The sequence below is a fragment of the Ursus americanus genome, chromosome 8, assembly GCF_024610735.1.
Source record: "Ursus americanus isolate L20-20 chromosome 8, mUrsAme1.1.p, whole genome shotgun sequence".
Taxonomy (NCBI): domain Eukaryota; kingdom Metazoa; phylum Chordata; class Mammalia; order Carnivora; family Ursidae; genus Ursus; species Ursus americanus.
The window spans coordinates 46,103,012-46,128,549 of NC_142134.1; the positions used below are offsets into that span (position 1 = coordinate 46,103,012).

The following is a 25,538-nucleotide window of genomic DNA, read 5'->3' on the forward strand; positions in this document are numbered from 1 at the left end:
AGAAGGAAGGGGGTAAACAGAAGGGGGAATGAACCATGAGAGACTATGGACTCTGGGAAACAAACTGAGGGCTTTAGAGGGGAGGGGGGTGGGGGACTGGGATAGGCCGGTGATGGGTATTAAGGAGGGCACGTAATGCATGGTGCACTGGGTGTTATACGCAAGTAATGAATCATGGAACATTACATCAAAAACTAGGGATGTACTGTATGGTGACTAATATAACATAATAAAAAATTATTATAAAGAAAAAAATAATAAAAAATAAAGTCCCAAATGATGAGCCAAGTGGTATATTGGACACAAATGAAGCCTGAATTATTGAATAAAAAAATGAAGGTGAGGAAATGCCCCAGAACTCAGTATAAAATATTAAAAATTTTAGGGGCGCCTGGGTGGCACAGTGGTTAAGCGTCTGCCTTCGGCTCAGGGCGTGGTCCCTGCGTTCTGGGATCGAGCCCCACATCAGGCTCTTCCGCTATGAGCCTGCTTCTTCCTCTCCCACTCCCCCTGCTTGTGTTCCCTCTCTCATTGGCTGTCTCTATCTCTGTCGAATAAATAAATAAAATCTTAAAAAAAATATTAAAAATTTTTAAAAAATTAAGTAACATGAATAGGATCTAGAAGCTCTAACATAAGCCTAATAGGAAATTTAGGAGGAGAGAATATGGAGGATGGTGGCAGATTAATATCTGGAAATATAACTGAGAACTTACCAGAATTAATAAAATATATGAGTCTTCAATTTGAGCAAAATATCCCAGAATGGTGAGTAAACTTAAAAAAGAAAAAAAAAAACCAAAAAACCCAACCCCCCCACACCAAAGGACATAATAGTCAAATCAAGTATAGAATTAATGACAGAGAGAATTCTAAAGTATAATTGAAAGAAAGAGGGTTTTTAAATTAGTAATGTAATTCAAAAGACAGTGGAAATGAACATCCAAATTGCTGAGTAAAAATATCCTTAAAAGTTGGATTTTATACCCAAAATCTAACACTAGAACCCAGATGAAGTAAATACATTTTCTAATGTATGAACCAGACTCTTGCTGCTTACATTCCATCAAGAAGGAAAATAAAATGAAAAGGAAGTTGGGGAGTGAAAGAAAGAAGAATGAATAACAACTAAAATTATTAATTCCTGCAGGTAAATGCCAGTGAGTATTGATTCTTAAAATATCAAAGCAATAACAGTAAGTTTGTGTGCTCAAAAAAAAGCTATAATTAAAATTCTTGACAAAAATTGGAAGAAGTGCTGAGGACAGTTAAAGCAGAGGATCTTGTCATATTTGTGAAGGGACTAGAGATGCAGATTAACTTTAGACTTTTCTCGAAAAAGATAAATTATGTTCAAATATCATTTGCATAACTTTAAAATATAAATGTGTGTATATCCAGAAGCTAAAAGAATATTGTTTCTTAATATTTTTAAATTCTTCATAAAATTAAAAAGAAAGCTAAAGTAAAAAATAATGATAACAACAACAACAAAAACCAATCCTTAGGTCTGAAACCAGGCCAAATTTAGCATTTCAAATACAGACCATATAAAATTTGGAGGCATTCATTATCATTTCACCCTGACTTGCTCAGACTCTTATTCAGGCTAATGACAGTATAAACTTTCTGAAAAAAAAAAAAAAAAGCAAAATCCTAGTTTAGAGACTATGTCAGTTAATTAATTTACCTTTAGATAAAAGGTAAATTATGTTTTACTTTTTTTTTTTTTTTAGTTTCAGGTGTAGAATTTAGTGATCACTCACTCACATAAAACACCCAGTGCTCAAGTGCCCTCCTTAATACCCACCACCCATTTAACCCATCTCCCACCCACGTCCCCTCCAGGAACCCTCAGTTCGTTCTCTATAGTTAAGAACCTGTTTTATGGTTTGCCCCCCCCTTTTTTTCTGTTTTGTTTCTCAAGTTCCACATATCAGTGAAATCATATATTTGTCTTTCTCTGATTGGCTTCCTTCACTTAACGTAGTCTTTGACTTTTAGATATCCAGAAATGTCTACTATCAGTTGATGTAGAAATAGCCAGTATCAAGGAAAAGTTTAATATTTCCCTTAAGTGACTGACTAAATTTTTGTTTTGTTTTGTTTGCTCAGATGATTTACTTTTTGTAAGTTTTGTTTTTTCATTGTCGTCCTCCCTGCTGAGATTGGAAAAGAAATAAAATTCTAAGCACGTAGTGAACCTGTGCTATGAACACTGTTGGCAAGTCATTCTGGATCAACTGATCAAACAAATGAAGTTGGCTTAATTCTAGGAGGTTATTTGGGGGTCTTGCATGGAGAGATCACAAGTTTAATTGGAACTTCTTTAATCTTAGTAGATGTATCCTTGACATTAAATATATATTTTTCTTTCTGGATTGCTGAAAACCATCATGTCTATTTTTACCCAAGGATTATATGCAAATTAAAGAGAGTCCAGTAATAAAAAATTACAGTGATATTGTAGATCAGGCTAGCTGCCATGCTAATTAATATCTCAATCATGCACATTTAAAAGAGTACATTAGAATACTTTATTTTCATGTGGTTTCCTAAAATCAAAAGACTTTTGATTGTCAGAATATTGAGAGTTTGACAGATAACACATAAACTGCCTTTCTGGACACTCTCTCTAAGTTTTAGATTATATAATTCAGGATTATGAACTGAAGGAATAAGTTGAAGAAACAGTGCCACACGAATATATGAATAGGAGCATTTTGAGTGATTGGTTGCAGACAAATTCTACAAGCTGCCTGGCGTCCCTCAAGGAAAAGAGCTTTGCCAAGAGTAGTAAATAATATGTAAAGTCCTAATGACCCCTAATGAAAATACTAGTCAATAGTTTAATAATCTAATAAGTTAGAAACAGAGAGCTGATACAGACACAAGGTAATTATTTGTTTATAGTCTTTCAGACAGATACTAGCTGATCACCAGGTAATACTTCTACAAACAATGGGGAGAACTTCCAATACAAAGACAGATACTATTCTGGTAAAGTTCATGGGTTTCATAGTAAAGTGACCATGGGTAAGTTTTCTAACCTCTCTAAACTCTAGTTTCCTCATTTGTTATAAGAGAAAGTATAATACTGCCTCCCAGAACCGTTGGAAGTATTAAATAAAATTACAGTTGTGCTTGGCAGTTAATATCACTTGATAAATAGTAGCTGTTATTATTGTAATAGTTATTAGCTTCCATCCAAAGCTATACAGGACTTAGTAAGATACTTAGAAAGAAACCAAAAGTTCAAGTGAACAGAAATCCCAAAAGAGTAAATACATTTAACAGCAAATTTACAAATGCTAAGTTGTTTCAAAGAGAATTTTAGAAAGCAGCCAAGTAACTGTCTAGGGGTTTGCCTTCTCTACACAGGAATGGTATGAGAAGCATTAGGAGGCAAATGATTATCTTTTATAGAGTACTTGATACTATTTTTGCCTTGTGATGTAAGTACCTTATATATTTATCATTATTTTAACATTAATGTTATTTTATCAAAAATATTTTTCTCCAACCAAACATATAATGTCTTAATGTGTTGCCTCAATTTTAATGTAACTCTCAACTACATCCAAAGAATAAACAATTCCAGCGAAGTAAGTCAACGGGAAAAAAAAAAAAACAAACAGTATGCACAGTACAAATTCACTTTGGAGCAGATTTTGCTGGAATATGTCTCTTCTACTAGGTGAGTGGCACCTGTGATTACATGAGTACTTGAACATTTTCTGTATCAGGGAGTCTCCTTCTTTGCATAACGAGCTTGTAGAATGAAAAAGAGATTGTGGCTTATGCCTGAGCTACCGGGCTATTACTGTGTGCATCTGTGCAAAGAGCACACTTTTAAGATGTACGTTGGCCATTCTTTATTGCCACCTGACCTCTCAAGAAAAAATAAAATCCTGCATGGGGATGAGTAGAGTGCTTAGAGCATCAGAGATGTTAGTGCCACTATTAGGGTTTCTATTCATTTTCTGCATTGACAAGAGGTGATTTAGTCGCCAGGAACATGTCTCCTATGCTGCCAGGTGATGGATAGAGCAGACACTAGAAACAAGAGGTTTCACTCTTTCCCAAATGGCAGCAGCTTTCTTTTCTTTTTGTTTAATGATCTTAAAAATTTTTCTTATAACAGAGCTTAGAACAGTACCTTGCGTATAGTGGTTTCTCAACAGTATCTGTAGTGAAGTATTAAATGGATGCTTGAGCTAATTGATAAGCTAATAGTTAAGCCATATCTTTCATTTCTACTGAAGAATCTTAGGATGAAAACAATAAGCCAGCTAATAAAAATGGCAATACTTATATTTTGAAACTTTACTAATGTGCTAGGCTCTATACTGTTTAACATGCATTTTCACCTTTAATTATCAGAAAAACCCTAAAGTAGCTACTATTTTTTAAAGATCTATTTATCTATTTGAGAGAGAGAGCAGGGAAAGGGGCAGAGGGAGAGGGAGACAAGCGGTGGGGAGCCTATGCAAGGATGGATCCCAGGACCCCGAGATCATGACCTAAGCCGAAATCAAGACACAGATGCTTAACTGACTGAGCCACCCAGGTGCCCCACATAGCTACTATTTTTACTTTCCACATTTCAAAGAAGAAAACTGAGATTTATAACTTGAGAATATTGCCCAAGGACATCTAGCTGATCACCTAGCTTGTGGCAAGGTCAGGTTAAACCTTGTGTCTTATTTCTAAAGTGTGTGTTCTAACTGGTGCCTAATGCCCTCCCAGCTTGGGAGAGCAGGCACAATGCAGTAGCAAGGGCACAGTCACCTCAGAGGCCAGATATTTAGAATTACCTCTGACATTGACCTGGTATACTAGTTGACCTGGCTTGGTATTTTATTTTATTTTATATTTATTATTTCTTAAAAAGGTTTTATTTATCCATTTGACAGAGAGAGAGACAGCCAGCGAGAGAGGGAACACAAGCAGCAGGCAGAGGGAGAGGAAGAAGCAGGCTCCCAGTGCTGCAGGGAGCCTGTTGTGGGGCTCAATCCCAGGACTCTGGGATCACACCCTGAGCCGAAGGCAGTCACCTAACAACTGAGCCACCCAGGTGCCCCACTGACTTGGTATTTTAGTTCCAGAAACGGTCACATTGCCACTTTTGTTACCCTGTGATTCCTGTAATTTTGCTCCTAAAGCCCTGCTAAAACAAAAAGGAGTTTCCACTCTGTTTCAACAAGATTTGGAGTAGAGGGAAAATACAGGATATACAACAGGGAGGGAACGTGCCTTTGCTGTGTTCCAGATGCTCATTAGTGGCTCCGGCTTATAGCAGAGCACTAATATCCTCTTAAATCCCAAACTTTAACTTAAATTCATGATCTTATCTTAATGGACTAATCCCAAAGTCCTAGTGGATGCATTATGATTCAGAGTGTAAGCTGAAGGGAAAGGAAAGATAACCAGGGAATAGAATTGGTGCACAGTTTAGTGAACATTTAGGTGGCTCTTCTCAAATTTGCTTTTGCAGCTGCTGAAGGTCATGGGCAAAAGATTTCTCCAGCACCATTTCAGACCCTCAGGTATTGCAGAGATGGCCCTGGTAGCACCACACCTGTCTAACTGGGTATTAGTTTTCTGTTTTCTTTAGGATATACCATATAGGCCCATTATTTTGCTGTTCTTTCCTTTTGACTCTCCTCAGACATTGGAAACAAGTAAAACATCAATTTTGGACAAAGTAAATGACTTAAGAATACAGCCCACAATTCTCATAGGCACGAAGTAGTAACATTTTAAATTTCTTCACAATAAAGATGGAGATAAAAACAGAACATGAAAGTCACACCTATAACACAGAAAATCATTATATTTTCTCTACAGTAAACCATAAATGCTAAACACAACTGTACTCCCTAATTTCATTAAGATCCTTAACAGAAACCAAATCTCTTGGCATCTCATTGGGCATGTGAATTTCTAGACGAAAGACATAATGGAGGCTGATCTTCAGACACTCTTCATCTTTTCCTAAAAATGGCATTCCTCAGTGCCTTTTTTATACGGAGTGAATAAAAAAGGACTCTATATTTTCAGCACATATAGTTTCCTTGGTACAGAATTATCCTGTGACACAAAAGATGAAAGTACATAACATTTGGAAATAATGAGCAATAACAGAGATGTCTGTACCAAGATAATGGCTTCATTCTTTTCTGGCCCCACTAATCCAATGACTCAAAAATCTAAGAGCATAGAGAAGAATGAAATTCCTCTTCTCTGTCCAGTTTGAACGAACCTACAGAGATTCTAAAAGGTTAGGAACAGATATTATCAAAAGTAATCCAAATGATTCTATAAGGGTCATGAAAGAGCCTTCCATTTAATCCTGAATGCAACGGCACCTCCCCAAGAAGTGGAACAACGCTTTAAAGAGATAGGCTCTTAACCCACAGAGCAGTCCCTAAGAATAGGAATAGCTACCATTTATTGAGTGCTTACTATCTGACAGGTACTTTGCTATGCATTTTAGACGCATTTCTCATTTAATTACCTCAACAACCATATCCCACTGGCACTATGATGATGCTATTAAAGAAACTGTTGCATAGACAGGTTAATTGACATGTCCAAGGTCATATAGCTGACATACTGGAGAATTATATGATTGCATCCAAGGACTGTCTGTCTCCAACATCCATGCTTTTAATCTCTGTGATTAATGTTTCTGTTAGTTCTGTAACAATGTGGAGTTACGATGCACCTAATAATCCACTTAATCAACCTCACACTCAGGGCTGGAATCCTATTTGCTGCACCTTTGACATGTATTTGTACCCATCCAAGCTCTGTCTAAACATTGCTAGTAATAGAAAGGCCAGTGTGAGAAAAGGGTAAGAGAAAGCAAAAACAAGCAAGAAATGCTTTTCCTTTCATTTCACACACATTAGTTCTTATAAAAACCTTAAAGAAAGACGGATATCACTACAGATATTTAATAGATAAGGAAACTGAGGTTCAGCAAGATTGAGTAAGTGAGACATGCAACTAATAAATGGTGGGGATTGTTCTTCTGATTCTAAAGCTTAAGTTCTTTCCTTTCCATCAGCCTACCTACCTCTCAAGAGATACTAGTACGAACGCATTATAATTTCATTTTTGAATGTAGGACAAATGTTTATAGTACACTTTTTCACATTAGGCTCACAAAATCAGACAACTGGAATGGACATATTCCTTGAAAACTTCACACGTTGATCTTCTGTTAAAAGCAACATGGAGTAAGGAGAACCTGGGTGGCTCAGTCAGTTAAGCTTCTGCCTTGGGCTCAAGTCATGATCTCAGGGTCCTGGGACTGAGCCCTGGTTGGGCTCCCTGCTCAGTTGGGAGTCTGCTTCTCCCTCTGCACATTGCCCTACCCCCCCCCCCCACTCCAGCTCATGCTCTCTCTCTTGAAACTCAAGCAACTACATTAGCATCTCATCTGTGGCTCTAAAGATAAAAAGATCTAAGAGTGTTAATCTTCAGAGATTCTTTAGAGATTTACTATCTGCATAGGGACAGAGTTCCCTGTCCTTTGCCATACCAGCTGTGTTTCTCTGGACTGTCAATATTGTTCTCAAGACATGTAATCCAGGACTCAGAAAAATAGTCCAGTCAAGACCTGACATTGTGCTAAACTCTGTATTTCTACTAGAATACTGGTTAAGCATTTAGGCCAGGAAATCAGATTGCTTGATTTCAAATTCCGGCTCAGTCACTTTCCAGCTATATGATCTTAAATAAATTTGTAAATTTGTTGATGCCTCAGTTTCCTCATTTTAAATGGGAGAAAATGAGAATACCCATCGTAAGTCATTGTGATGATTAAATGCTACCACCACATTGACCTACTATTTGAGTTTGTACCTGTAACTCTGCTTTCTCTCCTACTACAATAAATGAACTGCTCATGCTCTTATTTAAGGCTAAACCTCCACTTTGGCAGGAGATCCCATCCCTTCTTAACTATTCAAGGACATTGCACCCGTATCTCTTCATTCTCTCCTGAATTATGAAAATTCTCTTATCAACTGTATCTTTGTCAACCGCATACTGATGTGCCCACTGTTTACAATTTCACTCCTCCTTCCCTCCCTGAATCTATTCCAGTTAGACTGTTTCCTCCACCATTGCACCCAGTTGGATCATGTCAAAGTCATCAATAATCCTCATGTAATTCTGCTGGTCAGCAATACTTGACACAATTGATTATTTGGACCTCCCTGAAGCACTCTTTTCACTTGGCTTCAAGGAAACCACACTCTCTTGTCTTCCCTCTATTTTCACTGGCTGGTTCTTTTCAGTTTCCTTTGCTATTTTCCCCCTTTTCCTAACTCTAAATATTGGAGGACATCTTCTTTCTTCCGATGTGGAGTCTCTTCTCTGTTCAGTCTATGTTCATTCCCTTGGTGATATCATCCAGTTACATGGCTCTAAAGACCATCTGTATACTAATGATTCTGAATTCAGATCTCCCTCTTGGATCTCAAGCTTTTGCATCAGACTGCCAATCAACCTCTCCATTTGTGTATCTGCAGGCATTTCAAATATAATATCCCCCAAACAGAGCTCAGGTTCTCCCCAAAAGTATTTTGTCTACAGTTTCCCCAACTCTGTTCTTCCAGTTCCTCAGTTCAAAAACCTTAGAGTCATCACTGACTACCTTATTTCTTTTACAACGTAGATCCAAACTATGACCAAATCTATCAGTGCACTGATTTTACTAAATGTCCTTTGAATAACTAACTGCCCTCCTATAATTTGTTAACTATCTTGTTTCCAATAATTCTTAAAACATGTTTGCTTTAACAATTCCAGCTGGAATATGACTCTCCTTACTTGATAGGATGGAACTCAGATAGTAGTTGGATGGTTTTTCTACCTGACTCTGGTCTACTAAGATATTAGACCATCTGAACTAAGCAATAGGTACAATAAATACAAATATGTTTGGGCTCTTAAAAGTGATCCCATTGAAGAGATATAAAATTATTTGATTTATGTGCTTCCTCAGCTGAATGCATTTTTCTACTCTCATTTGGACTATGCATTTATAGTTTTTTAGTGAACTACAGAGGAAAAATTGTGTGGGTGTGTTGCAACCAGTTTTTGACCCACAATATTATTCGTAAGTCTATTTCCTACTCTTATTTATTTCTTTTTTCCCAAGTTTTTATTTAAATTCCATTAACACACAACATAATTTTAGTTTCAGTTGTAGAATTTAGTGATTCATCACACTTACATACAACACCCGATGCTCATCACAAGTGTCCTTCTTAATACCCATCATCCATTAAACCCATCCCCTCACCCATCTCCCTCCACCAACTCTCAGTATGTTCTCTATAGTTAAGAGTCTCTTATGGTTTGCTTCCCTCTCTTTTTTTCCCCCTTCCTCTAAGTTCATCTGTTTTGTTTCTTAAATTCCACATATGAGTGAAATTATAGGGTATTTGTCTTTCTCTGACTTATTTCACTTAGCATAATACACTCTAGCTTCATTCATGTCACTGTAAATGGCCAGATTTCATTCTTTTTGATGCCTGAGTAATATTCCACTATATCTATATACCATATCTTCTCTATCCATTCATCAGTCGATGGGTGCTTGGGCTCTTTCCATAATTTGACTATTGTTGATAATGCTGCTATAAACGCCAGGGTGCATGTAACCCTTTGAGTTAGTATTTTTGTATCCTTTGGGTAAATACATAGTAGTAGTAGCTTAGCGAAGGTGTGAGAAAGGGGAATCCTTTACACTGTTGGTGGGAATGCAAACTGGTACAGCCACTCTAGAAAACAGTATGGAGGTTCCTCAAAAAGTTAAAAATAGAGGCGGGCCTGGGTGGCTCAGTCAGTTCAGCACCCCTGATTTTGGCTCAGATCATGCTCTCAGGGTTGTGAGATTGAGTCCGGGGCATGGACCCTGGTTAGGATTCTCTCTCCCTCTGCTCCCCCCTTTAAAAAAAAGTTAAATATATAACTACCTTATGATCCAGCAATTGCACTCTTATTTCTTTCTTTTTTTTTTTTAAGATTTTATTTATTTATTTGACAGAAATAGAGACAGCCAGCGAGAGAGGGAACACAAGCAGGGGGAGTGGGAGAGGAAGAAGCAGGCTCATAGCGGAGGAGCCTGATGTGGGGCTTGATCCCTGAATGCCGGGATCACGCCCTGAGCCGAAGGCAGACTCTTTAACTGCTGTGCCACCCAGGCGCCCCACTCTTATTTATTTCTAATAATCACCTTCAAGGTAAAAATTTGCCAACACCTTGAATATTTAAACATGTGGCCAAGGGTTTGAATGAAATTCCTAAAGAGAAGTTGTAAAGATACATTGGAGAATAAGCATATAGGCTCTGAAGGAGCTATTTTGAAGAGAAACCACTCGTGCATGTATTTATAGGTTGGTAAAAATAGAAGAGATATGATCCATAACACTGTATATTTTCCTCATATCTTAAAATGTTTTACCCTCTTAGAAGGAAGCCTCCTACCCATGAGCTACAGCAGCATGGTGAGCATTAGAATTAACCATTTTCATTCAAGGGTTCCCTTTCATGTAAGTTTTATTCTCATAAAATGAGTTAGCCTTCTCCTTAAAATTTAGCAAATCTGACTGCACAAAAGCCAGAGTCAGGGAGATATAGTTAAGAGCAAGACTGAGGCTTAAAAGTAATAAGCAAAATGTAAGTGCACCATTTGTTTAATAGGTGATGTCTGTGGTATGCATGGTGGGAGAAGAAGTATGAAAAATAGACTCTAGTCTCAAAAGATGCTACAGTGTTTGGGGAGATGAGACTAACATAGTAAACAATATTTGACTGGGGAAGACATTTCATAATTAAGTGCTACCTTTGAAAGTGGTTCCAAGTTCTATATAACTATGGAGAGGGAGACCTATGAGGTTTAAGGTAGCTGTAGAAGATTTTGGGAAAGATGTGATCTCTAAATTGGGTCTTGGAAACTGAGCAATGAACTGGTAAAAGAAAGGAAAAGACTTTTCATTGATTAGTTAAAAAGAAGGGGAACCACTGACAGAGGCTAGGAAATAAGAATCAGTCTAGTAATTAAGGAAAGTAAAAAGAAACCCACACTTGCAGTGTAAGGTTTCATGGTTGGACAAAATCTTAAATGAGGCTGTGTAACAAGGGTAGATCTAATTGTGAAGTGTCGTGAATGTCTGGAGAAAAGTTTTGACTTGATGTGGTAGGTAATTGGGAATCAATAGGTTCCTCAGCAAGAGAATGGTGTGATGAAATGGTGCTTTATTAAAACAAATCTGCTGGTGGGCTGCAGGATAGAATAGAAAGAGAAGAGAAGTAAGAGCACTGGTAAAAATAAAGAAATAAAGAAAATAAAGAAAGCCTCAAAATAAAGAAAGCCTGACTTTCATCTTTATGAGCATTCTCCTGGCTTAAGGCATTCCTGAGCAAATATAACAAATATAATATTAAAAATAACTTTTATAATTTTGAATTTTATGATTTTTTTATCTGCAAGTGATTGCAGATGTAATGTTGCATCTGCAGGCATTTAATCAATAATTCTAATTTTGATCTCACAGTTTTCTATTTTGAAGCCATTAAGCTTTGCTTTTCATGTTTCAAATATTTTCACAGAACGCTGAAATGCTGGCAGGCCCTAGAACCTAAGACTGTCATGCTTGAGAATAAAATATTCTTGAAAAGTTGAAGTTCCTTTTTCCTGCTATTGTCCATTCTTTAATTGAGAATCAGGTCGAAAAATTCATTACATATATATGGGCATGCCACCTTAAGAGGCACTCATGAATCTTTAGGATTTCTCTTTAGTTATCAAAGCATAATGACCCAGATTTTCAAAGCAATCAGTTGTTTGGATTCTAGAGCAATATATTTTTTCATCTTCAGTAATCCTTTGATGTTTAGGAAGAACAAAGAATTCTGCTTTAAGCAACTTTCTTCCAAAAACAGGGGTAAGAATGTGAGGATTTAATAAAAAATAAAAACTGTATTTACATTATTTATTGTCATTGTTATTGAAGTGTCTACCACTGCTTTGCAATTAGAAGGAAATGGATCAGGAAGCTCTATGGGCTGCAGCTCTTTGTGCTCTCATTATAGGTGCCTTTGCCCCATAGCTCTATCCCTGTCTATTAAAAAGAAGCAAACGAGGTTTAGGAGAGGTAAACCTAAAGTTATCCTAAAAGATATAGAAAAGCGAGCATCAATTCATTGGACAAAGAGCTACTTCTTTAATATAACTTTTATGTCCTGGAAAGAACAAAACATGCTTTATTGGATTAACAGTACTCACTATTTCCAAAGAGAAGGGAAAAGTGGCTATGTAGGAAAACATTTTTTCCCCAAAATGTGTTTTGTGGTTTGACACTCTGAAGGATGAGGCATTAATTCTAGTAAATAATGCATTCATTGTTCTATTACTTCTTTTAGATGTAATTGAGCAATATTAGGTTTACTGCAAATAGGTGCTATCAACACCAGTGAGATCACTTATGTTGGTATAAAAAATAAGTTAATATTTTTCTAGGAGAGCTAGCCTTAAACAAAATGTTTTCTATTATAGTTTAATGGCATATGGCTACTTCCAGAAATTCTCCATGACATTTCCGAATTGGTCTAGAATAGACCACTGCTTTTATAACGGTATGGAATGCTGCATAATCCATAAGCATCATGTTACATTGGTCGCTCCACAACTGGAAAGTTATAATATCATAATACTTAAATATAAGAAATGACATATCAGGCTTAGTATTACTCGTAATAGACAAACCAAGGTGGAATTTTAGGTTTGAGAAACATACTCTGGTTTCCCTTTGGTATTCAAAATGAGAAGCTGAATTGCAGTATAGCCAGCCGGTGGTTTCTGGGGTGGCCACCTCTTTTCTTTTTTTTTTTTTTTTTAAAGATTTTATTTATCTATTTGACAGAGAGAGAGACAGCCAGCGAGAGAGGGAACACAGGCAGGGGGAGTGGGAGAGGAAGAAGCAGGCTCCCAGTGGAGGAGCCTGCTGTGGGGCTCGATCCCAGGACCCTGGGATCAGGACCTGAGCCAAAGGCAGATGCTTAACGACTGAGCCACCCAGGTGCCCCGATGGGTGGCCATTTCTTAATCTGAGACACAGACACTGAAAGAGAGGCTAGCTTTCACTTGGTGCCTGAAAAGATTAGTAAAGAAAATTTAGGCCTTTATTTCGATGATGATCATTATTATGTCTACAGCATGTGTTTGTTATCTACGTGTACATATACTACAAGTTTTAAACAAGGTAAGTCAGTGCTCATCAGGCCTTTACTATGTATCAGAGAATGTTGTAAGTCCTTTACAACAAGTTTAAGTTTAAGTATTTACTTACAACAAGTAAGTTTAAGTATTTACTTACAACAAGTAAGTTTAAGTATTAACTTACTTAAACTTAGTCATACCCCACAAGATAAGTAATATTCTTATCGTAATTCTATCAATAAGGAAAGATCATCATAGGTAGAATGTGGTTAAGCATTTTTATATTGTAATAAAATTCCTAGCTTAGATGCATTTTAATGTCTATTTTTTAAAGTAATGTTTTCCGCATACGGAGGTAATAAAAGTTTCCTTTAAAAAATATATATGCACACATATATAAGCAAAAAACAAGTCAATAATTTTGGATGATATGCAGTTGTGGCAAAAATCACGGAAGTGGTACTAAAATACTGAAGCTGGAAATGATGGTTTAATGGGATCACCTGAGGGTCCTGGAGAAGATTACTTTTAAAATTTCACCAATGGTTGTCACAACCTAATACATCTTCTTGGAATGGGTGTTTGTCATATTATAACTAGTATCTAAAAAATATGACACAGGTTTAAGATATTTGGTTTTCCTTTCCTTTTTTGTTTCCTTCCTTCCTTTCTCCCTCCCTCCCTCCCCCTATTCCTCCCTCTCTCCATGCCTCTCTGCCTTCTTGCCTTTCCTCCTGCCTGCCTTGCATCTCTCCATCTTTCCTTCTTTCTCCTTCTTACATATTTTTCTCTTTCTTCTTTCCTGAGAGTTCAGATTTGGTATTATTCCACGAGAGACTCAATCAAGGTTAAGAATAAGAATTCAGGAGATGTAGTTCTTTTTTTTTTTTTTAATCTCAGCAGATAGTTTTATTAATACGAAAATTCAGGTAGCCAAGTATAACCAAGTCACTCATTTAAGAAGATAGTGAATTTGGAGGACTTAAGTTGCCAGACACCAATATTTATGTTATCAAGAGAGAGCTGCATTTCAATACTAAACAACTAAGCCGACAAAGTGTATATTATGAACACTTGGTTAATGAGACCATTGATAAAATACAGCATTGGGAAAAGAAAGTTTTTTTCTATCAATATGGATGGTTCAATTGGCTATCAATATGAAAAGAAAATCTTCCTTGTATCCTGGTACTTGCTTTATAGTATTTAGAAATAGTAAATTCAGATGTGCTTTTTTAAAGATAATTTATGTTCACCGTTTTTACTTAATCTTCATTAATTTAATTAAGGAAGTTTAATCATAACAACATATCCACAGATCACATGACCACAGAATAGTTATAGTAATTGCATAATTATTTAAAGTGGTCTTTTAGTACTTGAGTTAGTCACAATACCATATTTATCTAAAAGGAGACTCTGACAAATATTTAATCATAAAAAGTTTTTCGTATTTAGATAGATTAATAAAGAACAATAAAAAGAAAAAGAAGAACTTTGAAAAGCAAAAATAGCAGCTCTTTCACTGGAGAACATTTCAAATAGCTGTATGCCACTGATGAAACTCTAAAATACAAGTCAGCTACAGTGTGAGGGGAATAGCAATACTATGCTCTTTGGTGGGAATTGTGAAGAGTCTCCAGGCATTCTTCCTCATAGAGTGAGCTACCTATTCTTTATGCATGGCCTGCTTTTTCTCTCTTCCATTTGAAGTAAGAAGTTTCTTTCTCTTAACAGGATGCATTTGTCAATATCAGCCAGCCTTCCTCTGCAAACACTGCATCAGCCCACATATTTATTCTCTACAATCAACTCAACAATATCTTTGCCCAGTATATCTTATAGGAAGCCCTGTGTGATCTGCCCAGGACTCCTGAATGTAATCATAACTGCTTCTATACACCGTCCGTAGGAGAGAGAAGTAATTTTTTCATGATGTACAATCAATGTAGAGAACTAATATGAAACATTTAGGACCCCAGACTGCTTTAAAAATCAATAGTGGGTGTTTTTTTTTTCTGGATCAGTATTATCAAAATAATTGCCTTTACTTTTTACTTTGCTTTATCATGACGACCAAGGCAAGATGAGATGATCCCCCAAGGAATAGTGGGAAACTCTGTTTTTCTTTTATATTCAATAAATGTAGTCATTGATTTTATTCTCATGCACAACCTATGGTCAGGCACTGTCAAGAACATCAAAAAATCGATTCAGAGTCAAGCTAGGTAAGCAAGTACGGTAGGGGGGAGTTCTCAAAATCTCTCTCAGGCCACAGGTTTCTGGTTAACATTAGATTCATTTCTGGAACCTGAAATTTAGAAGCTTCTCTTTGGAATCTGGAGTCATTTGCATGTGTTAAAAAACCCGACAAAGTTATGTACATTTTATAAAGCTCACGCACTTGGCAGAGCTATTCCCATTTATGCTGTGTACTCTCTCCAATTATTTTCATTTCTATAATGGTGAGCAATGAAAGCATCAGACATAGGTGACTGTCTTCCCAGCAATAATCTGCAGGGAAAGACAAGTTTAAACAGCACAGAGAAAAGCTTCTCTGTGCAGGGGCTAAGAATGTAGGCTGAAATGAGGAAAGTTGGATTAAAATCTGCTTTTAACATTATGATGGCTTTGCAAAATCGCTTCCCAAGATAAAGAGTAGTGGGTATACTGTGCTACCTTCCAGCCAACGTGGTGACTATGTGTGCTTGTCTGTTACACTAGAAAAAAATCTTAAAGCAGATTAAAATGCTACGGGGGAAGAAAATGGGAGAATCAGGACCACAGTGGAAGTAAGACTTCTTTTGTTTCATTGTTTGACTTTAGAACTATGTAAATGTTTTATATAATTATGAAATAGAATCAAATCAAAATTTAAAAATCCAAACCAAAATGTACTTCTTTAAGTGGCGGCTTAACCATATAGTTAGGCACTGAAATTTAAAATGTAACTTTAAGGGGCGCCTGGGTGGCACAGCGGTTAAGTGTCTGCCTTCGGCTCAGGGCGTGATCCCCGCGTTCTGGGATCGAGCCCCACATCAGGCTCCTCCGCTATGAGCCTGCTTCTTCCTCTCCCACTCCCGCTGCTTGTGTTCCCTCTCTCGCTGGCTGTCTCTATCTCTGTCAAATAAATAAATAAAATCTTAAATAAATAAATAAATAAATAAATAAATAAATAAATAAAATAAAATCTAACTTTAAAAACAGTAATTCTAGGGTGTCTGGGTGGCTCAGTTGGTTAAGTGTCTGCCTTCGGCTCAGGTCATGATCTCAGGGTCCTGGGATCAAGTCCCACATTGGGCTCTCCCCTCAGCAGGGAGCCTGCTTCTCCCTCTCCCCTTGCCTGCCGCTCCCCTCCCCCCCGGGCTCCATCACTCTCTCTCTGTCAAATAAGTAAATAAAATCTTTAAAAACAACAACAACAACAAAAACCCCAGTAATTCTACTCTATGTCCTGAACAGGATATGCCCTAAAGGCAAAATCATGTGAGGAAATCTTAACCTGTTTTTGGTAATCCCATCATTAGTAACAATAATGTTGGTAATTTTATTTAAAAACATATATATACATATATGTATGCATATATATATATATATATATATATATAACAGGATAAACTAATCACATTAATACATTAGGAATCAATATTTTTAAAGAAGATGAAAGAAACAAACATAAAATCAAAGAAGTTGAATAAAAGCCCCGTAATTTTAAATTTGAATCAGAAATATCAATACGAACTTGTGATGTCTTTCCTCTACTTCTGGGACAGACAATGTGTAAATTGATGTATCAGAAGATAAGGGAGGTGTCAGTGACTACCAAGGTCATGTTGAAACAACTCAGGAGCCAACTTAAAGGGGTTGCCAGTGGCCAAAGACAAGACAACGTCAGTATCCAAAGTAATAGCAGCTGCAGTGGACTAGAACAGGGCATACCTGTTTCAACCTGTGACTTCACAAGAACACACACACACAAGAAAACCAACAAAACACCAAACCTCAGTGGTCACATTTGGGAGACTCTAGGGAAACAACTAGCTATTTTGAAAACTGCTAAATAAAGGGAAACAAGCATTTATGCCTCCTTCACTACAATAACTTTATTTCAGGATTACCAAATAGTTGATGAGGGAAAGCTCTTGCCTGGAGAATAATCTAGTTCATAAATAAAGAGGGAATGATAGAATATCACCATTTTGCAATTTCTTTTTTTTTAATATTTTTTTATTATATTATGTTAGTCACCATACAGTACATCCCTAGTTTTTTATGTAAAGTTCCATGATTCACTACTTGCGTATAACACGCAGTGCACCATGCAATACGTGCCCTCCTTAATACCCATCACCAGCCTGTCCCATTACCTCAGAGCGTGACCTTATTTGGAGGTAGAGTCTTTATGGAGGTAATCAATTTAAAGTGAGGTCATTAGGGGAGGCCCTGATCCAATATGACCAGTGTCCTTTTAAAAAGAGGACACAGAGATACACACAGAAAGAAGGTGATATGAAGAGACACAGGGAGAAGCCAGTCATGCTAAGGAGAGAGGCCTAGAACTGATCCTTCCCTCATAGCCCTCAAGACGAAACAACTTTGCTGACTCCAGAACTGGAAGACTATAAATTTCTGTTGGCACCCATTTTGTGGTACTTTGTTACTTTGTTCAGCAAACTAATACAATTACATAAAAATTAACAGGATATTATAATGGATAGATCAAGTCATCAAAGGCTAAATCTGCTCATTAATCTTCACATCACAAACAGAGACAGGCAGGCATTTTGTGTCTCCTGTTATAAGTGGACAATATGACTTATGAAGCAGTCTTGTGAGAGCCCAACAAAATAGCTAATCTGATCAAGCCTCAAATAGAGGGCAAAGAGAAACACATTTACAAGGGGATGTAATCACAAAAAATAACATGTTTTTAAAAAATAATTTACAAGGAGGGAAATAAAGGGACAGTGAACATTTAGAGTAAAAAGAGATTTTAGATATTTTATTAATCAAATGAAAAGTGTGTACCCATTTGACCTGTTTGACCTTGACAATAAATGATGAGGCCAGAAAAGTTACTATTAGATTCTCTTAGTGTTGGTAAATAACATAATAATAGTACATAATTCATAGTGTTATGGTAAAGATCAAATATCACAATAGTGGTAGTACACTTAGCATAGTCTTTATATAGTTGAGTATTGGTTAGCACATTTATGTACTTGGATATTAGTATAGCCCTCATGCATAGTATAGATTCAATTATTTATATAATTTGGTATTGGCTAAATTCCTTGATATAATTGCCATCAATATTAAATGCTGTGATATTTATTATTTATTCTGTATGTGCTTATGATATGTGCACACAAGCCCACGTAACACTCAACATACTTAGAAGGTCCAATCTGAGCCAGTATTTGGCCAAGTGAATTTTCACTATTCATTCCACTCCCCATTCTCACATAGCTCCTCAAAACCACCTGGCCCCAAGCTTACCACCTTTGGTAGAAGGGCAAAAGGAAGGGCAGTTTTAAGAAGGTTAAGTATTCCACTAAATATGTCCCCAGAATTCAGTTGTTCCATGCCTGCCATTTTCAGGAAAGATAAACACCGTCTTTCAGCATCCACAGGGTCAGGCCTTGGAGAGAATCAGTGTTTGCAGCCAGCTGGATCATGTTTGGACAAGAGGCAGAACACATCTGGTCATTAATAGTGATAATTGCTCTTTGGTTAAGAGCCATCATTTAGATATAGGAAATGTTGCAGCTGACAACGATTGTGAGTCAGGTGACTGCATCCTACAAATTTTCATTTCAATTTTTCAAACATTTATCTGGTTTGAGAGAGGGGATCAAAGGTTAAGGAAATACAGTTCACATTTTCAGCAAATATACAATCTTGTTTATATCACAGGAAAATAACCCTAAGACACAGAAAGATATAACATCAAAAGAGTGTTACAAATCTCATGGGCCTACATGAGATTAAAGCAAAGTAAGGTATCAAATCAGAGAGAGTTTTTATCTGGTTAAAAAGATTGTGAAAGCCCTCATGGAGAAAGTAGAATTTCAGAAAGGTTTTTAAGAAAAAGCAGTAAGATGGGAGACAGTGGTAGACTGAGGAAAGAGGAATGAGGGTTTGGGGACAGAGAAGCGAGAGCATTTCAGCAGGACTCTAAGGTTGCCAGATAAAGTACAGGACGCCCAGTTAAATATGAATTTCAGATAAATAGCAAATAGTTTTTTAGTATTAATATGATCTATTTGGGTCATATATTTGGGTCATACTTGAGTTTGAAATGCCCTGAATGTGTTTAGAGAAACAGGTAAGTTGTTTTATGAAAGTTTAGGCTTTGTAGAGGAAGGAAATGGGTGATGATGCGGGAAAGTTGTTTTGGTTGACATACAGAAGGTTTCAGATTACAGACAGAAGAATGAAAATGTGATATTTTATGGGGACTGTGGAGACATTTTTTTTTCCTGTAGGACTGATATGATCTGACATGCACTGTAGGAAGAATCAGACGGCAGTGATGAGAACAAGAATAATTGAGATAGGAAATTGGCCAGGAAGTGACAGATAGTGAGGATGTTAATTTAGATGATGGAAATGGTTTGGAAATGGACATAGCTGAGATAGAGCAGAGCAGAAGCAATAGATTGGATCTCAGAACAAAAGAGATGTGGAGTCAAAACTGCTTACAAGTTTATTCCTATTGACTTGGAGGATGATGATTCTTGTTAGCAGATATATAAGGAGGAGAACCTGGTTTTAGAAAAAAACAGATAATATGAAATAGGGGTCATGTCAGGAGGATCTGGCTGGGTGGGCATCCAGATACAGATGCTCAGAAAGCAATTACAAATATTTTTCTGAACTCAGTAATTTGGGATTTTAGATATTGAAGCTGTCACATCAGTGAGTTGGTCAAACCTCAAGAAATCCCTCTAATTCACCATTAGAGGCAAGAGAGGAACCAGTGAGGGAAGAGCAAAAAACTAGAAGAACAGCAATAAAGAAAAAGCTGCGCCAAGTCTTGGAAATCCTGAAGTCAAGGTCAGTCAGCACTCTTAAATCATTCAGAGAACTCAAGAGTACAGATTGAGAACCAGCAACAATGCTGGTAATTTTGGAACGAGTTGTTTCAGGAAAGTAGCATGGGTAGAGCCACGGTTTTGGAGACTGAGGAGTAAATGGTGAGGTAACAGAGGAAACCAAAGATGTGAGATGTGAGAGGGCTGGTGTTAGAGGAGAAAACCAACAGGAAGGAGCCAGTGGCGAGGGAAAACTGAATATTTGCTAAAAGAAGGGAGCAAAGTCTGAAAAGTGTGTGCAGCAATAAAATTAAATACCTATGTGGAGAGATGGGCCTTTGAAAGAGAAGGAAATCATCCTCAGAGTTGAAGGGAGGACAGGCAGAAGTTTAGGGATTTGATGCACGACGCTGAGGAATTTGGTTGCTTAGTCTCCACTTTTGAGTAAGAAAAGAAATGCCATTAAATGCCTTGAAAGGAGCAGGGTAGAGCAGTCGTGGGACACGGACATAAGTTCTGGTCTCCTGCCACATCTTACAGCACATGACAGACATCTTTTATTTAGATCTCGAGCAACATGGAAGAGGAAGTAATAGTGACCATGGCGCTGGTCCTTGGTGTAATGCATTTTGTCACAGCAGAAGTAACCTGAGTGCAAAAAGCATAAGGACTGGAGTCTCTTCTATTTGCTGAGTGCCTGTTGCACAGCAGTCTGGCTCCTCCAAAAGCACTAGACTCCTATCAGACACCATTCTGTTAGTTTAAAGTGTTAACACAACTGTGTGGCATTCCTTGTGTGTCAAGTCTGATTTGACATAGTACACAAAAATAGAAAACCACTAATTCTATTCCCGTGGCTTCATATACATTTTTTTAGCATCTTATAATGAGTTTGAATACAGAAACATTTTTATTTAGTATAATGATATGTGGTCTTGTGATTATGGAATACCTGGTTAAAGGGGCTTTCAGGTACAGCCAGAAAATCCCACTGATCCCATCAATGCTAAAAACAACCCATTAGTGTATGGTCTCATTTCATAATGACTATTAGCTGGACTTATGGAAAAGGATAAGGCAAGAATTTCATTCTCCTCATTATCCATGTCTAAAATAAGTACAGCTATAAATATGCCAATACATATGTTATATGATAAGGATTTTCTAGTACATGTGCTTAGGAAGTAATATATGGCAGTTATTCTTGAAAAGGCAATTACAAAGAAAAAATGCAGACTGTCATTTCTAAGTCTAGGAAATGTTATATCAGAAGAATTAAAATAAACATGCCTGAATACATGGGATCATAGAAGCAATGGAAGCTATATTTGGAAGGGAATTTAGGGATAATTTTATGCAATCTCTTCCCTTTAAGACTGAGGGATCTGAAGCCCAGAGGAGGAAATAGCTTACTGAAGAGCACAATTTAGTTCAGCCACAAGTCTTCTGACCCACAGTCACTGCTGAGTTCTCCTCTTCCACAATGACAAATTTCTAACAGGCTTCCAAAGAATTATTTCCAGGGCCAGAATAGTGAATATATGGCATACACTGGGCACTCAATGAATGTTTCTTCTTATTTTTTTTTTAGAGAGAGAGGGAGAGAGTGAGTGACTGCATTATGTGAGCAGGGGTAAGGGCACAGAGGGAGGGAGAGGGAGGGGAAAGAATCTCAAACAGACTCCCCACTTAGCACGGAGCCTGATGTGGGGCTTGATCTCAAGACCCTGAGATCATGATCTGAGCTTAAACCAAGGCTTGGATGCTTAACTGACTGAGCTGCCACCCAGGAGCCCCTGGATGTTTTTGTTTTTGTTTTTAATTGGACAAATGTATCTCTGTTCTGGTCACTGACGCCCCTGGAAATTAGAAAATCACCCTCTATGGGCAGTTTTTCCAGCACCTAATAAAGCTATATAAGGCACAATGACTTTAGAAAAATATAATTTAGAATTTACCATGTAGTAATATAATCATTATGTCATAAGAATTTCCCAATAATGTATCAGGGGTTATTAATACATTATTGCAGCTGATAGAACTAAGACTCAGTAAATTTGTATAACTTGTTCAAGATCAAACAATCAGAAATGTTGGAGTTTGAGCCTATTTTTGGTCCTTTGACTCCAGATGTCATGCTTTCTTTGCTAAATCTTATGGTTTCTCCAGCATGTTCATAACCTCTAGGAAAAGAAAAACAAACCAAACCCATGAGGTAAGAGGTAGGGAAGAAGACAAGGGAAGAGAAATACCAGAAATGGTGTGAAGCTCTTATGGAGAATGCCAGTGCCAAAAAGAGATCAGAGTCCCCATAATAAAGGAAGGATTTGTGTTTTTCTTTGGGAGATCTGTTTGTGGGCTCCAAGCCTGGGGTGGCTCCAAAGAGGAGAAAGCAATGCTGTACAAATTGGAAGGAAGTGTTGATTTCTAAGTGTGTTTGAAAGGCAGTGGTGTAGGAAAACCACATGTATGGGAATCAGGATACCTGGATTTTAGTCCCAATTCTGCCATTACTTTGTTGTGCCCTTAGAAGAGGTCCTTCCTGTTTTGTGCCTCACTTTTATCAGTTTACAGTGAGGTGTGTTCAACTTCGTGGTTCTCAAATATTTTTCTTCCTTTCCCTCAATTCCCATTGATAGAGGCTACCAATAATTGGGAAATACCTGAAGTGAGACTCTGTAAACTGAGAATGCAACTCACTTTCTTGCCTATAGAAAACCTGGTTCTTCTTTCTTTTAAACAAAAACAATTTTATACATTCTTTACTAATCACGATTAGTGATTATACATGTAATTGATTAGCTTACTAAGTTGGGTTATGGAATTATTCTTCCAGAATACATTAGAAGAGTAATTTGTCCCTTTACACCTTGGTTATATCTGATAGAAGTTTCATAGGTGACCAAAAATTACAACTGATTTCCAGTGTTTGCACCACCATTAATGATCACCACTGATCTTGGATTAGTAGATTTTGTCAGTAGTAACTATCAGTATACTCAAGGGCATTGTTGGTTTATTCTACCATTTTTCTGAGAGGCTTTTAGATCAGAGATTTTAAACTAGAATTGAAAGCTTTTGGGGTACTGAAAAAGTGGAGAAATTACAAATATTATTTTGCAACTAACATATTACTATGCAAATAGAGTCCAAATCTGTCCATTAAACAATCAAGCACTGGGTTAAGTTCAGAAGTTTTAGTGCAGAATTTGTGCAGAAAAAAAGTGCAGTATTTTTCACTTGCATGTTGTTTTTGGGTATTCATAAATATACAGAAATTAATTGTAGCATTTTATCCCTTATCTAGAGTTTTAGCTTGGTGTGGATGGTGTGTGAAGAATTTTACAGGGCTTATGAAGACTCTAAAATAATAGGAAAATTGGGGGCATGTATGAGTTTGTGAATATGGCTCTCATCAGCTTCTCAAAGGGATCATGAAAGGTGAAAACAAAGGTTGAAGAACCACCACTCTACATATCCTACAATGATGTACCACAATTCAGGTATTTCTTTGGTAAAATGGGAAGCTGATTTGAATGATAGCTCTAAAATTTTTAATAAACCCTTAACCAAATGAGGGTTAATAATAGACCACTCCAAGTATATGATACCTCTTTTATACTTGATTCTTTTTTTTTTTAAGATTTTATTTATTTATTTGACAGACAGAGACAGCCAGCGAGAGAGCGAACACAAGCAGGGGGAGTGGGAGAGGAAGTAGCAGGCTTCCAGCAGAGGAGCCTGATGTGGGGCTCAATCCCAGAACGCTGGGATCACACCCTGAGCCGAAGGCAGACGCCTAACGACTGCGCCACCCCACCCCTATACTTGATTCTTAAAAAGCCAAATAAACAAAATAAAACCCACTAAGGTGCAAAACATTTTGATATAAATTAAAGGTAACCTAAATAAATGAAGGTATATCATATTCATGGATTAGAATATTAGATAATTTTAAGATAGTCATTCTCCCCAAATTGATCTGTAGAGTCAATGCAATCTCAATTATAATTCCAGCAGACTTTCTGGGTAGAAATCAACAAGTTGATTCTAAAAGTTATAGGAAGAAGCACAAGGCCTAGACTATCCATAGCAATCTTAAACAATAAGTACAAAGTTGGAGGATTTACACTATTTCATGATTTACCATACAGCTATTATAATTAAAATAATGTGATACCATTTGTAGATAGACAAATAGACCAATGGAACAGAGTAGAGCCTAGAACTAGACCCTCACTTATCCAGTCAAAGGCACCAACACAATCTGGTGGGAGAAGAAGAATCCTTTCAGTAAATTATATAACTGGATACTCATATGCAAAAAAATTGAACCTCAATCCTTAACTTACATGAAATACAAAAATTAATTCAATATGGGTCATATACCTAAATACAAACACTAAAAGAGGGATTTAAGGGAATGAAAACACTATGAATCTTCTCAAAGTCACCATAAAATATTTTCCTACTTCTTCAAGATATTGTTTCCTAATTCTCTTTCATAATTAAGTAGCTATACCTAATATTTAGAACACATTTCAGTTCAGTCTGCGTGGATCTGAGATAATCAAGCAATCAGCTAAAAAAAGATTAAACTTCTACAATAAGTTATATATAAAATCTGGCAAACATACATTTTCTTATTACTCTGTTTATTATTGGAAGTTCAGGGCAAATAATTCACTTACCTTTGATGAAAAAAGTTGCCAATATTTAGCTCCAATGATTCCAGAAGAGATTTTCCGGTCTTATTAATATAATTTTATTACAGAGATGAAAGTGTCTATATATTCTCCTACTTGCTTCTCTTCCCGCTGCCCATTCCCAAAAGTAGAAAATAAAACATAACGACAAGAACAACAACAGTAACAGTGAACCATGCAACACAAAGTGACTTACCGGAGTCCGTAGAGAACTGTTCCGTCAGGATGCAGTCGGATCATTCGATTTTTCACTGTAACCCCATGCACAAATGATTTCTTGTCATTCAGAAAGTAGGTGTCTGGCACCCACAGTTGGTCAGCTACCCTGTTGTCTAACGTGAGGTTTAGCGGGATTCCAGAATAAGAAAGCCTTTTGTCTTTCCAAGACTGCTGGAAATACATGGTAAGTGTATAATCCTGTGAGACAAAAGAAACAAAAAACCAAAAAATTTTATCATCATCATCAACATCATCATCATCATCATCAAAGGCCTTTTGTCATGAAAGTATGTGGTACTGTATATTCCCAGAGATCCACTGCCCTGCTGTCCC

General features: G+C 37.0%; 1 protein-coding gene and 1 long non-coding RNA gene across 5 annotated transcripts in view; one reads left to right on the top strand and one right to left on the bottom strand.

The window, feature by feature from the left end:
- Nucleotides 1-24,904, top strand: part of LOC123804027 (uncharacterized) — a 146,427-nt gene extending 121,523 nt beyond the window's left edge. The window contains exons 16-17 of one of the 4 annotated variants that reach the window (XR_015725490.1): nt 20,145-23,783; nt 23,946-24,904. This is a non-coding gene — a long non-coding RNA (uncharacterized LOC123804027). Of the gene's footprint in view, nt 1-14,980; nt 16,782-20,144 lie in introns of those variants that run through there. The other 3 variants (XR_015725492.1, XR_015725489.1, XR_015725496.1) reach the window with 3 other exon arrangements.
- A 111-nt stretch (nt 24,905-25,015) lies between these two features.
- LOC148109579 (gamma-aminobutyric acid receptor subunit beta-1-like) overlaps nt 25,016-25,538 on the bottom strand; it is a 121,763-nt gene continuing 121,240 nt past the window's right edge. The window contains exon 4 of the mRNA XM_087864159.1: nt 25,016-25,403. Within this exon, the coding sequence (XP_087720285.1) occupies nt 25,179-25,403 (225 nt within the window). The 3' untranslated portion in view covers nt 25,016-25,178. The remainder of the gene's footprint in view (nt 25,404-25,538) is intronic.